A 16089-nucleotide genomic window follows, 5' to 3' on the forward strand; every position below is an offset into this window, starting at 1 on the left:
ATTAATTAATTAATTTGTTTGAATTTAATTTTTGGTTGTAGAAACACTAGATTTCAAGTTTCTGCTGAAACCGAAGTTTCAGTCGACGCCTTGCATCGTCGAGGAGGGTCCGAACAGGCTGCTCACGAGAGGAGCTCTTCAAGGAGATCGGAGATTGGCGTTGTTTAGAGTGAGCAATGACGAGGTGCTGGAATGTCGCGTGCTTATTAAAGCAGATTGTGTTTCTCCCTTTGATCTTGCGGCGAGTTGGAGGGCTTATTTGGAGAACCTCCAACCTTCGACTGTGCGAGGAATACCGGATGTTAGTATTAATCCCACTCCGGCTACTGGCATGGAGGTGCGAGACGACTCCTCTTGTGGAAATCGATTACCATTAGTTTATTGTTATGATTTATTGCCTTGGTATGCTGTGTATATTTTTCAACTTAGAATATTTGATTTCAGAGGGCATTGCTTTCAGGATTGAATTGTCACAGTGAGACTTCAATGTTGTGGGTTATCTTGGAGTTCCCTGGGGAAAATTATATATAATCTTTTCACTCTCCAAAGCTATTTTGGTAGAATACTGTTTCCGACATCACATCATTGATCCTTCCATCGCTACTGATATTCCTGTATTTGCACATTGGATGTTGTTTTGAATTTCATAGGAATATGCACACAATGTAAAAATGACTGGGATTTAACACAACTGGAGTGTGTAGTGCAACTGATCAACTTAGATGACAGTGGTTTGAGCATACCAAGTTGATCAGCAGGGTCTTGATATGTGAGTATGTTAAAGTAAACTGCAACATCTATTGTGTATAGTCATTTTCTTTAAGTTGTAATTGAGTTTACATATATGATGTTATGTAACTACAATTACTACTGGTTCGTTTCTTAAAAAAAAGAATTCAGATTGGTTCTAGAAGATTCATTGTGCACATCTCATTGGCTTATATCTAGTTTCCAAAAAATCATACATGGTTGGGTCATTCACCTTTTTATTGCCACTAATGGACACAATTCTTCTGTGTGGCTCTTCTATCACACATGTAATCTGCATATATGTTAGCTGGCCCTATGGGTATCTTGGGAAAGCAACTCAGTCCCATTGATTTATGTGGAACAATTATCTGAGTGCAGTGATGGTACAAAAACAAAACTTCATCATAAGGGCACCTACAATAAAAGACATGGGACATAGTACATCTATAGTTTGTCCATCTATTTGATATTGTTAAGCAATTACTATGCATAAGATCACTACTCCAATGTAGCCAACCTTGACATTGTAGTCACTGCATAAGGTCGGGTAAAGATTTTGTTAAGCATGATTTATCAAGGTGAAGATTTCTCTAGAGCGTAATTCTGTCCTTGTTTTCAAGATTATTCCAAAATGGTCGACAATGGGAAATGCATGTGCAGGGGAGGTTCTCTTAGTGCTAGCTGAGGTAGCATGTAGGCTTAACAGAATTAATTTATGCTGTAATTCTGATACCAAGGATTTAGTTCTAAAGCTTCCATCCATCTCCCAATGACAACATTTTCTGGAGAAAATATTTATTAACTTGGTTATATTGGATGATGTTTACTGTAGCATTCTCTTGCACATTGGTGACAAAAATCATAAAGCAGAGAGTCTCGAAATAAAGATTAAGAGAGCCAAGGAATTTATTTATGGAATGGAAGATTCTAGTTAAGTGATCAAGGTTGAATAGGAACTTTCTGTAACGCCCCAAAAATCCCAGACTTTGAACTTTAAGGAAAATTTTGAAAGCTTTGTAATCATTCAGTTATCTGAGTTTTAAATAGTAATTCAGCGAAAAATAATATTTTTGAAACAACAAGTCAACAGACCTTGGGCGCATTACTTGCGAAACCTTTTCCTTTACACAATGAATTTGAAGCTCCTTACATTCAAAACCAAATAGATTAAAAAGAAATGCATTTTTAATAATTTAGAGTTTATACAAAAAAGAATTTTTCAAGGAAACCCTTATGCAAAATTATAGAAATGTCCTCAGAAGCGAAACGTTAGGAAAAGAGGCTCATCTTGATACCATTACGTCATCGTGTCATTGTTTGCTGTACCGACCTAATCATCACCTGTACCCATCATGAAAAATTGGTAGGTGCACAAGCAAGACAATAAAGAACAAATCTAAAAAAAATATTTAATTTATACATAATACGTAATTCAATGAATAAAGCTAACATAGGCATCAAATTCATACATGATACGCAATTCAACAAGTAATGTAAATAAAGTTAACATATGTATCAAATTCATTCATGATACATAATTCAACAAGTTAACGTGAACAAATCTCGATTTGACAAACAATATGAACTAATCTAGATTCAATATTTATGTGATCTAATCTAGCTTCGACAAGTAATATGAACAGATCTAAATTCAACAAGTAATAAGAGTATGATAACTTTCTTTCGATATTAGCCGACCTGCGGGTATGCACAAGGCACGACACGTAAAAGTAACTAAGACTAATCCGGGGGTTTATTATGCTATGTAATTTCAATACCCCGGGTAGCTAGCTGACTCCGCTCCTAAGAGGACGGCCAGTGACCAAGAGAGAATTTTTCAAAGGCATACGTAGCAAGGGATGCATCCAACTTTTGCAGAAGTCTATGAGATCTACTACCTAGGTTAATTTTCGGTAGTCCCGTCCCCTAACTTCGATGACTTATGACACTGAGTCATTTGCCTGAGGGGTGTTTGTTAACAACCTGTCTATCAAAGTTTTTATACCATCTCATCCTCTCTCTTGACGGAAAACAGTAGAGCGAATGGGTGCGTCAGGTGTTATTTAACTGAAGACTCATTCTACATGCTCTGATCTTTTAAACCCACTCGAGCATCTTGCCTGGGAAGGCGAATCATCACTATTTATGTGATTTCTATTTCATCATTGTGCCTTTGCACGTTTCGAGGTTACCATAAACCTCTCATCCAATCATCGTAGTGCTAACATGCCGTGCCTATGTAAAAGTACGACTACGCTGAGAGGGGTACATTGTAACGCCCCAAAATCCTAACCCATATTTTTGAAGATTTTTTTTTTTAGAAACAACGGAAACCAGTCATACCATAGGGCTAAGCATTCCAGAACATTACAGGTGGAGCAAAACCAAAACATTCTTTTCATTTCAATATCAATGAAAATTAAGATCAAAGTTCTCACACTATCCTTGGAACAGTAAATCCAAAATCCCGATCGAAACCTCATTCCGCAACCGCTCCTAACTCCAATTCTTCACCTGAAAATTTATAGGAATTAGACTACAACTGTCTAAGTAGGAAATCTGTAACTTTTAATGTGATACATCATGAATCCAGTATGTGATATGAGTGTTAAGTATGATGTTCAGTATATACAAAAAATAAACAAAGGTTTATACTACGACAATCAACAATTTATCAGAAACTAACTGACAGGTAACATCAATAACAACATTTATATATCCCACAACCACAATTACGAATCCATACAATTAGAAACACTAGATTTCAAGTTTCTGCTGAAACCGAAGTTTCAGTCGACGCCTTGCATCGTCGAGGAGGGTCTGAACAGGCTGCTCACGAGAGGAGCTCTTCAAGGAGATCGGAGATTGGCGTTGTTTAGAGTGAGCAATGACGAGGTGCTGGAATGTCGCGTGCTTATTAAAGCAGATTGTGTTTCTCCCTTTGATCTTGCGGCGAGTTGGAGGGCTTATTTGGAGAACCTCCAACCTTCGACTGTGCGAGGAATACCGGATGTTAGTATTAATCCCACTCCGGCTACTGGCATGGAGGTGCGAGACGACTCCTCTTGTGGAAATCGATTACCATTAGTTTATTGTTATGATTTATTGCCTTGGTATGCTGTGTATATTTTTCAACTTAGAATATTTGATTTCAGAGGGCATTGCTTTCAGGATTGAATTGTCACAGTGAGACTTCAATGTTGTGGGTTATCTTGGAGTTCCCTGGGGAAAATTATATATAATCTTTTCACTCTCCAAAGCTATTTTGGTAGAATACTGTTTCCGACATCACATCATTGATCCTTCCATCGCTACTGATATTCCTGTATTTGCACATTGGATGTTGTTTTGAATTTCATAGGAATATGCACACAATGTAAAAATGACTGGGATTTAACACAACTGGAGTGTGTAGTGCAACTGATCAACTTAGATGACAGTGGTTTGAGCATACCAAGTTGATCAGCAGGGTCTTGATATGTGAGTATGTTAAAGTAAACTGCAACATCTATTGTGTATAGTCATTTTCTTTAAGTTGTAATTGAGTTTACATATATGATGTTATGTAACTACAATTACTACTGGTTCGTTTCTTAAAAAAAAGAATTCAGATTGGTTCTAGAAGATTCATTGTGCACATCTCATTGGCTTATATCTAGTTTCCAAAAAATCATACATGGTTGGGTCATTCACCTTTTTATTGCCACTAATGGACACAATTCTTCTGTGTGGCTCTTCTATCACACATGTAATCTGCATATATGTTAGCTGGCCCTATGGGTATCTTGGGAAAGCAACTCAGTCCCATTGATTTATGTGGAACAATTATCTGAGTGCAGTGATGGTACAAAAACAAAACTTCATCATAAGGGCACCTACAATAAAAGACATGGGACATAGTACATCTATAGTTTGTCCATCTATTTGATATTGTTAAGCAATTACTATGCATAAGATCACTACTCCAATGTAGCCAACCTTGACATTGTAGTCACTGCATAAGGTCGGGTAAAGATTTTGTTAAGCATGATTTATCAAGGTGAAGATTTCTCTAGAGCGTAATTCTGTCCTTGTTTTCAAGATTATTCCAAAATGGTCGACAATGGGAAATGCATGTGCAGGGGAGGTTCTCTTAGTGCTAGCTGAGGTAGCATGTAGGCTTAACAGAATTAATTTATGCTGTAATTCTGATACCAAGGATTTAGTTCTAAAGCTTCCATCCATCTCCCAATGACAACATTTTCTGGAGAAAATATTTATTAACTTGGTTATATTGGATGATGTTTACTGTAGCATTCTCTTGCACATTGGTGACAAAAATCATAAAGCAGAGAGTCTCGAAATAAAGATTAAGAGAGCCAAGGAATTTATTTATGGAATGGAAGATTCTAGTTAAGTGATCAAGGTTGAATAGGAACTTTCTGTAACGCCCCAAAAATCCCAGACTTTGAACTTTAAGGAAAATTTTGAAAGCTTTGTAATCATTCAGTTATCTGAGTTTTAAATAGTAATTCAGCGAAAAATAATATTTTTGAAACAACAAGTCAACAGACCTTGGGCGCATTACTTGCGAAACCTTTTCCTTTACACAATGAATTTGAAGCTCCTTACATTCAAAACCAAATAGATTAAAAAGAAATGCATTTTTAATAATTTAGAGTTTATACAAAAAAGAATTTTTCAAGGAAACCCTTATGCAAAATTATAGAAATGTCCTCAGAAGCGAAACGTTAGGAAAAGAGGCTCATCTTGATACCATTACGTCATCGTGTCATTGTTTGCTGTACCGACCTAATCATCACCTGTACCCATCATGAAAAATTGGTAGGTGCACAAGCAAGACAATAAAGAACAAATCTAAAAAAAATATTTAATTTATACATAATACGTAATTCAATGAATAAAGCTAACATAGGCATCAAATTCATACATGATACGCAATTCAACAAGTAATGTAAATAAAGTTAACATATGTATCAAATTCATTCATGATACATAATTCAACAAGTTAACGTGAACAAATCTCGATTTGACAAACAATATGAACTAATCTAGATTCAATATTTATGTGATCTAATCTAGCTTCGACAAGTAATATGAACAGATCTAAATTCAACAAGTAATAAGAGTATGATAACTTTCTTTCGATATTAGCCGACCTGCGGGTATGCACAAGGCACGACACGTAAAAGTAACTAAGACTAATCCGGGGGTTTATTATGCTATGTAATTTCAATACCCCGGGTAGCTAGCTGACTCCGCTCCTAAGAGGACGGCCAGTGACCAAGAGAGAATTTTTCAAAGGCATACGTAGCAAGGGATGCATCCAACTTTTGCAGAAGTCTATGAGATCTACTACCTAGGTTAATTTTCGGTAGTCCCGTCCCCTAACTTCGATGACTTATGACACTGAGTCATTTGCCTGAGGGGTGTTTGTTAACAACCTGTCTATCAAAGTTTTTATACCATCTCATCCTCTCTCTTGACGGAAAACAGTAGAGCGAATGGGTGCGTCAGGTGTTATTTAACTGAAGACTCATTCTACATGCTCTGATCTTTTAAACCCACTCGAGCATCTTGCCTGGGAAGGCGAATCATCACTATTTATGTGATTTCTATTTCATCATTGTGCCTTTGCACGTTTCGAGGTTACCATAAACCTCTCATCCAATCATCGTAGTGCTAACATGCCGTGCCTATGTAAAAGTACGACTACGCTGAGAGGGGTACATTGTAACGCCCCAAAATCCTAACCCATATTTTTGAAGATTTTTTTTTTTAGAAACAACGGAAACCAGTCATACCATAGGGCTAAGCATTCCAGAACATTACAGGTGGAGCAAAACCAAAACATTCTTTTCATTTCAATATCAATGAAAATTAAGATCAAAGTTCTCACACTATCCTTGGAACAGTAAATCCAAAATCCCGATCGAAACCTCATTCCGCAACCGCTCCTAACTCCAATTCTTCACCTGAAAATTTATAGGAATTAGACTACAACTGTCTAAGTAGGAAATCTGTAACTTTTAATGTGATACATCATGAATCCAGTATGTGATATGAGTGTTAAGTATGATGTTCAGTATATACAAAAAATAAACAAAGGTTTATACTACGACAATCAACAATTTATCAGAAACTAACTGACAGGTAACATCAATAACAACATTTATATATCCCACAACCACAATTACGAATCCATACAATTAGAAACACTAGATTTCAAGTTTCTGCTGAAACCGAAGTTTCAGTCGACGCCTTGCATCGTCGAGGAGGGTCTGAACAGGCTGCTCACGAGAGGAGCTCTTCAAGGAGATCGGAGATTGGCGTTGTTTAGAGTGAGCAATGACGAGGTGCTGGAATGTCGCGTGCTTATTAAAGCAGATTGTGTTTCTCCCTTTGATCTTGCGGCGAGTTGGAGGGCTTATTTGGAGAACCTCCAACCTTCGACTGTGCGAGGAATACCGGATGTTAGTATTAATCCCACTCCGGCTACTGGCATGGAGGTGCGAGACGACTCCTCTTGTGGAAATCGATTACCATTAGTTTATTGTTATGATTTATTGCCTTGGTATGCTGTGTATATTTTTCAACTTAGAATATTTGATTTCAGAGGGCATTGCTTTCAGGATTGAATTGTCACAGTGAGACTTCAATGTTGTGGGTTATCTTGGAGTTCCCTGGGGAAAATTATATATAATCTTTTCACTCTCCAAAGCTATTTTGGTAGAATACTGTTTCCGACATCACATCATTGATCCTTCCATCGCTACTGATATTCCTGTATTTGCACATTGGATGTTGTTTTGAATTTCATAGGAATATGCACACAATGTAAAAATGACTGGGATTTAACACAACTGGAGTGTGTAGTGCAACTGATCAACTTAGATGACAGTGGTTTGAGCATACCAAGTTGATCAGCAGGGTCTTGATATGTGAGTATGTTAAAGTAAACTGCAACATCTATTGTGTATAGTCATTTTCTTTAAGTTGTAATTGAGTTTACATATATGATGTTATGTAACTACAATTACTACTGGTTCGTTTCTTAAAAAAAAGAATTCAGATTGGTTCTAGAAGATTCATTGTGCACATCTCATTGGCTTATATCTAGTTTCCAAAAAATCATACATGGTTGGGTCATTCACCTTTTTATTGCCACTAATGGACACAATTCTTCTGTGTGGCTCTTCTATCACACATGTAATCTGCATATATGTTAGCTGGCCCTATGGGTATCTTGGGAAAGCAACTCAGTCCCATTGATTTATGTGGAACAATTATCTGAGTGCAGTGATGGTACAAAAACAAAACTTCATCATAAGGGCACCTACAATAAAAGACATGGGACATAGTACATCTATAGTTTGTCCATCTATTTGATATTGTTAAGCAATTACTATGCATAAGATCACTACTCCAATGTAGCCAACCTTGACATTGTAGTCACTGCATAAGGTCGGGTAAAGATTTTGTTAAGCATGATTTATCAAGGTGAAGATTTCTCTAGAGCGTAATTCTGTCCTTGTTTTCAAGATTATTCCAAAATGGTCGACAATGGGAAATGCATGTGCAGGGGAGGTTCTCTTAGTGCTAGCTGAGGTAGCATGTAGGCTTAACAGAATTAATTTATGCTGTAATTCTGATACCAAGGATTTAGTTCTAAAGCTTCCATCCATCTCCCAATGACAACATTTTCTGGAGAAAATATTTATTAACTTGGTTATATTGGATGATGTTTACTGTAGCATTCTCTTGCACATTGGTGACAAAAATCATAAAGCAGAGAGTCTCGAAATAAAGATTAAGAGAGCCAAGGAATTTATTTATGGAATGGAAGATTCTAGTTAAGTGATCAAGGTTGAATAGGAACTTTCTGTAACGCCCCAAAAATCCCAGACTTTGAACTTTAAGGAAAATTTTGAAAGCTTTGTAATCATTCAGTTATCTGAGTTTTAAATAGTAATTCAGCGAAAAATAATATTTTTGAAACAACAAGTCAACAGACCTTGGGCGCATTACTTGCGAAACCTTTTCCTTTACACAATGAATTTGAAGCTCCTTACATTCAAAACCAAATAGATTAAAAAGAAATGCATTTTTAATAATTTAGAGTTTATACAAAAAAGAATTTTTCAAGGAAACCCTTATGCAAAATTATAGAAATGTCCTCAGAAGCGAAACGTTAGGAAAAGAGGCTCATCTTGATACCATTACGTCATCGTGTCATTGTTTGCTGTACCGACCTAATCATCACCTGTACCCATCATGAAAAATTGGTAGGTGCACAAGCAAGACAATAAAGAACAAATCTAAAAAAAATATTTAATTTATACATAATACGTAATTCAATGAATAAAGCTAACATAGGCATCAAATTCATACATGATACGCAATTCAACAAGTAATGTAAATAAAGTTAACATATGTATCAAATTCATTCATGATACATAATTCAACAAGTTAACGTGAACAAATCTCGATTTGACAAACAATATGAACTAATCTAGATTCAATATTTATGTGATCTAATCTAGCTTCGACAAGTAATATGAACAGATCTAAATTCAACAAGTAATAAGAGTATGATAACTTTCTTTCGATATTAGCCGACCTGCGGGTATGCACAAGGCACGACACGTAAAAGTAACTAAGACTAATCCGGGGGTTTATTATGCTATGTAATTTCAATACCCCGGGTAGCTAGCTGACTCCGCTCCTAAGAGGACGGCCAGTGACCAAGAGAGAATTTTTCAAAGGCATACGTAGCAAGGGATGCATCCAACTTTTGCAGAAGTCTATGAGATCTACTACCTAGGTTAATTTTCGGTAGTCCCGTCCCCTAACTTCGATGACTTATGACACTGAGTCATTTGCCTGAGGGGTGTTTGTTAACAACCTGTCTATCAAAGTTTTTATACCATCTCATCCTCTCTCTTGACGGAAAACAGTAGAGCGAATGGGTGCGTCAGGTGTTATTTAACTGAAGACTCATTCTACATGCTCTGATCTTTTAAACCCACTCGAGCATCTTGCCTGGGAAGGCGAATCATCACTATTTATGTGATTTCTATTTCATCATTGTGCCTTTGCACGTTTCGAGGTTACCATAAACCTCTCATCCAATCATCGTAGTGCTAACATGCCGTGCCTATGTAAAAGTACGACTACGCTGAGAGGGGTACATTGTAACGCCCCAAAATCCTAACCCATATTTTTGAAGATTTTTTTTTTTAGAAACAACGGAAACCAGTCATACCATAGGGCTAAGCATTCCAGAACATTACAGGTGGAGCAAAACCAAAACATTCTTTTCATTTCAATATCAATGAAAATTAAGATCAAAGTTCTCACACTATCCTTGGAACAGTAAATCCAAAATCCCGATCGAAACCTCATTCCGCAACCGCTCCTAACTCCAATTCTTCACCTGAAAATTTATAGGAATTAGACTACAACTGTCTAAGTAGGAAATCTGTAACTTTTAATGTGATACATCATGAATCCAGTATGTGATATGAGTGTTAAGTATGATGTTCAGTATATACAAAAAATAAACAAAGGTTTATACTACGACAATCAACAATTTATCAGAAACTAACTGACAGGTAACATCAATAACAACATTTATATATCCCACAACCACAATTACGAATCCATACAATTAGAAACACTAGATTTCAAGTTTCTGCTGAAACCGAAGTTTCAGTCGACGCCTTGCATCGTCGAGGAGGGTCTGAACAGGCTGCTCACGAGAGGAGCTCTTCAAGGAGATCGGAGATTGGCGTTGTTTAGAGTGAGCAATGACGAGGTGCTGGAATGTCGCGTGCTTATTAAAGCAGATTGTGTTTCTCCCTTTGATCTTGCGGCGAGTTGGAGGGCTTATTTGGAGAACCTCCAACCTTCGACTGTGCGAGGAATACCGGATGTTAGTATTAATCCCACTCCGGCTACTGGCATGGAGGTGCGAGACGACTCCTCTTGTGGAAATCGATTACCATTAGTTTATTGTTATGATTTATTGCCTTGGTATGCTGTGTATATTTTTCAACTTAGAATATTTGATTTCAGAGGGCATTGCTTTCAGGATTGAATTGTCACAGTGAGACTTCAATGTTGTGGGTTATCTTGGAGTTCCCTGGGGAAAATTATATATAATCTTTTCACTCTCCAAAGCTATTTTGGTAGAATACTGTTTCCGACATCACATCATTGATCCTTCCATCGCTACTGATATTCCTGTATTTGCACATTGGATGTTGTTTTGAATTTCATAGGAATATGCACACAATGTAAAAATGACTGGGATTTAACACAACTGGAGTGTGTAGTGCAACTGATCAACTTAGATGACAGTGGTTTGAGCATACCAAGTTGATCAGCAGGGTCTTGATATGTGAGTATGTTAAAGTAAACTGCAACATCTATTGTGTATAGTCATTTTCTTTAAGTTGTAATTGAGTTTACATATATGATGTTATGTAACTACAATTACTACTGGTTCGTTTCTTAAAAAAAAGAATTCAGATTGGTTCTAGAAGATTCATTGTGCACATCTCATTGGCTTATATCTAGTTTCCAAAAAATCATACATGGTTGGGTCATTCACCTTTTTATTGCCACTAATGGACACAATTCTTCTGTGTGGCTCTTCTATCACACATGTAATCTGCATATATGTTAGCTGGCCCTATGGGTATCTTGGGAAAGCAACTCAGTCCCATTGATTTATGTGGAACAATTATCTGAGTGCAGTGATGGTACAAAAACAAAACTTCATCATAAGGGCACCTACAATAAAAGACATGGGACATAGTACATCTATAGTTTGTCCATCTATTTGATATTGTTAAGCAATTACTATGCATAAGATCACTACTCCAATGTAGCCAACCTTGACATTGTAGTCACTGCATAAGGTCGGGTAAAGATTTTGTTAAGCATGATTTATCAAGGTGAAGATTTCTCTAGAGCGTAATTCTGTCCTTGTTTTCAAGATTATTCCAAAATGGTCGACAATGGGAAATGCATGTGCAGGGGAGGTTCTCTTAGTGCTAGCTGAGGTAGCATGTAGGCTTAACAGAATTAATTTATGCTGTAATTCTGATACCAAGGATTTAGTTCTAAAGCTTCCATCCATCTCCCAATGACAACATTTTCTGGAGAAAATATTTATTAACTTGGTTATATTGGATGATGTTTACTGTAGCATTCTCTTGCACATTGGTGACAAAAATCATAAAGCAGAGAGTCTCGAAATAAAGATTAAGAGAGCCAAGGAATTTATTTATGGAATGGAAGATTCTAGTTAAGTGATCAAGGTTGAATAGGAACTTTCTGTAACGCCCCAAAAATCCCAGACTTTGAACTTTAAGGAAAATTTTGAAAGCTTTGTAATCATTCAGTTATCTGAGTTTTAAATAGTAATTCAGCGAAAAATAATATTTTTGAAACAACAAGTCAACAGACCTTGGGCGCATTACTTGCGAAACCTTTTCCTTTACACAATGAATTTGAAGCTCCTTACATTCAAAACCAAATAGATTAAAAAGAAATGCATTTTTAATAATTTAGAGTTTATACAAAAAAGAATTTTTCAAGGAAACCCTTATGCAAAATTATAGAAATGTCCTCAGAAGCGAAACGTTAGGAAAAGAGGCTCATCTTGATACCATTACGTCATCGTGTCATTGTTTGCTGTACCGACCTAATCATCACCTGTACCCATCATGAAAAATTGGTAGGTGCACAAGCAAGACAATAAAGAACAAATCTAAAAAAAATATTTAATTTATACATAATACGTAATTCAATGAATAAAGCTAACATAGGCATCAAATTCATACATGATACGCAATTCAACAAGTAATGTAAATAAAGTTAACATATGTATCAAATTCATTCATGATACATAATTCAACAAGTTAACGTGAACAAATCTCGATTTGACAAACAATATGAACTAATCTAGATTCAATATTTATGTGATCTAATCTAGCTTCGACAAGTAATATGAACAGATCTAAATTCAACAAGTAATAAGAGTATGATAACTTTCTTTCGATATTAGCCGACCTGCGGGTATGCACAAGGCACGACACGTAAAAGTAACTAAGACTAATCCGGGGGTTTATTATGCTATGTAATTTCAATACCCCGGGTAGCTAGCTGACTCCGCTCCTAAGAGGACGGCCAGTGACCAAGAGAGAATTTTTCAAAGGCATACGTAGCAAGGGATGCATCCAACTTTTGCAGAAGTCTATGAGATCTACTACCTAGGTTAATTTTCGGTAGTCCCGTCCCCTAACTTCGATGACTTATGACACTGAGTCATTTGCCTGAGGGGTGTTTGTTAACAACCTGTCTATCAAAGTTTTTATACCATCTCATCCTCTCTCTTGACGGAAAACAGTAGAGCGAATGGGTGCGTCAGGTGTTATTTAACTGAAGACTCATTCTACATGCTCTGATCTTTTAAACCCACTCGAGCATCTTGCCTGGGAAGGCGAATCATCACTATTTATGTGATTTCTATTTCATCATTGTGCCTTTGCACGTTTCGAGGTTACCATAAACCTCTCATCCAATCATCGTAGTGCTAACATGCCGTGCCTATGTAAAAGTACGACTACGCTGAGAGGGGTACATTGTAACGCCCCAAAATCCTAACCCATATTTTTGAAGATTTTTTTTTTTAGAAACAACGGAAACCAGTCATACCATAGGGCTAAGCATTCCAGAACATTACAGGTGGAGCAAAACCAAAACATTCTTTTCATTTCAATATCAATGAAAATTAAGATCAAAGTTCTCACACTATCCTTGGAACAGTAAATCCAAAATCCCGATCGAAACCTCATTCCGCAACCGCTCCTAACTCCAATTCTTCACCTGAAAATTTATAGGAATTAGACTACAACTGTCTAAGTAGGAAATCTGTAACTTTTAATGTGATACATCATGAATCCAGTATGTGATATGAGTGTTAAGTATGATGTTCAGTATATACAAAAAATAAACAAAGGTTTATACTACGACAATCAACAATTTATCAGAAACTAACTGACAGGTAACATCAATAACAACATTTATATATCCCACAACCACAATTACGAATCCATACAATTAGAAACACTAGATTTCAAGTTTCTGCTGAAACCGAAGTTTCAGTCGACGCCTTGCATCGTCGAGGAGGGTCTGAACAGGCTGCTCACGAGAGGAGCTCTTCAAGGAGATCGGAGATTGGCGTTGTTTAGAGTGAGCAATGACGAGGTGCTGGAATGTCGCGTGCTTATTAAAGCAGATTGTGTTTCTCCCTTTGATCTTGCGGCGAGTTGGAGGGCTTATTTGGAGAACCTCCAACCTTCGACTGTGCGAGGAATACCGGATGTTAGTATTAATCCCACTCCGGCTACTGGCATGGAGGTGCGAGACGACTCCTCTTGTGGAAATCGATTACCATTAGTTTATTGTTATGATTTATTGCCTTGGTATGCTGTGTATATTTTTCAACTTAGAATATTTGATTTCAGAGGGCATTGCTTTCAGGATTGAATTGTCACAGTGAGACTTCAATGTTGTGGGTTATCTTGGAGTTCCCTGGGGAAAATTATATATAATCTTTTCACTCTCCAAAGCTATTTTGGTAGAATACTGTTTCCGACATCACATCATTGATCCTTCCATCGCTACTGATATTCCTGTATTTGCACATTGGATGTTGTTTTGAATTTCATAGGAATATGCACACAATGTAAAAATGACTGGGATTTAACACAACTGGAGTGTGTAGTGCAACTGATCAACTTAGATGACAGTGGTTTGAGCATACCAAGTTGATCAGCAGGGTCTTGATATGTGAGTATGTTAAAGTAAACTGCAACATCTATTGTGTATAGTCATTTTCTTTAAGTTGTAATTGAGTTTACATATATGATGTTATGTAACTACAATTACTACTGGTTCGTTTCTTAAAAAAAAGAATTCAGATTGGTTCTAGAAGATTCATTGTGCACATCTCATTGGCTTATATCTAGTTTCCAAAAAATCATACATGGTTGGGTCATTCACCTTTTTATTGCCACTAATGGACACAATTCTTCTGTGTGGCTCTTCTATCACACATGTAATCTGCATATATGTTAGCTGGCCCTATGGGTATCTTGGGAAAGCAACTCAGTCCCATTGATTTATGTGGAACAATTATCTGAGTGCAGTGATGGTACAAAAACAAAACTTCATCATAAGGGCACCTACAATAAAAGACATGGGACATAGTACATCTATAGTTTGTCCATCTATTTGATATTGTTAAGCAATTACTATGCATAAGATCACTACTCCAATGTAGCCAACCTTGACATTGTAGTCACTGCATAAGGTCGGGTAAAGATTTTGTTAAGCATGATTTATCAAGGTGAAGATTTCTCTAGAGCGTAATTCTGTCCTTGTTTTCAAGATTATTCCAAAATGGTCGACAATGGGAAATGCATGTGCAGGGGAGGTTCTCTTAGTGCTAGCTGAGGTAGCATGTAGGCTTAACAGAATTAATTTATGCTGTAATTCTGATACCAAGGATTTAGTTCTAAAGCTTCCATCCATCTCCCAATGACAACATTTTCTGGAGAAAATATTTATTAACTTGGTTATATTGGATGATGTTTACTGTAGCATTCTCTTGCACATTGGTGACAAAAATCATAAAGCAGAGAGTCTCGAAATAAAGATTAAGAGAGCCAAGGAATTTATTTATGGAATGGAAGATTCTAGTTAAGTGATCAAGGTTGAATAGGAACTTTCTGTAACGCCCCAAAAATCCCAGACTTTGAACTTTAAGGAAAATTTTGAAAGCTTTGTAATCATTCAGTTATCTGAGTTTTAAATAGTAATTCAGCGAAAAATAATATTTTTGAAACAACAAGTCAACAGACCTTGGGCGCATTACTTGCGAAACCTTTTCCTTTACACAATGAATTTGAAGCTCCTTACATTCAAAACCAAATAGATTAAAAAGAAATGCATTTTTAATAATTTAGAGTTTATACAAAAAAGAATTTTTCAAGGAAACCCTTATGCAAAATTATAGAAATGTCCTCAGAAGCGAAACGTTAGGAAAAGAGGCTCATCTTGATACCATTACGTCATCGTGTCATTGTTTGCTGTACCGACCTAATCATCACCTGTACCCATCATGAAAAATTGGTAGGTGCACAAGCAAGACAATAAAGAACAAATCTAAAAAAAATATTTAATTTATACATAATACGTAATTCAATGAATAAAGCTAACATAGGCATCAAATTCATACATGATACGCAATTCAACAAGTAATGT

General features: G+C 36.6%; 1 protein-coding gene across 1 annotated transcript in view; it reads left to right on the forward strand.

The window, feature by feature from the left end:
- LOC149821051 (6-phosphofructo-2-kinase/fructose-2,6-bisphosphatase-like) overlaps nucleotides 1–16089 on the forward strand; it is a 227871-nt gene that overhangs the window by 902 nt on the left and 210880 nt on the right. The window contains exon 3 of the mRNA XM_089982049.1: nucleotides 42–337. Coding sequence (XP_089838175.1) covers nucleotides 42–337 — 296 coding nt within the window. The remainder of the gene's footprint in view (nucleotides 1–41; nucleotides 338–16089) is intronic.

This window comes from Nuphar pumila, chromosome 12 (genome assembly GCF_984573655.1).
Source record: "Nuphar pumila chromosome 12, dmNupPumi1.hap1.1, whole genome shotgun sequence".
Lineage (NCBI taxonomy): Eukaryota > Viridiplantae > Streptophyta > Magnoliopsida > Nymphaeales > Nymphaeaceae > Nuphar > Nuphar pumila.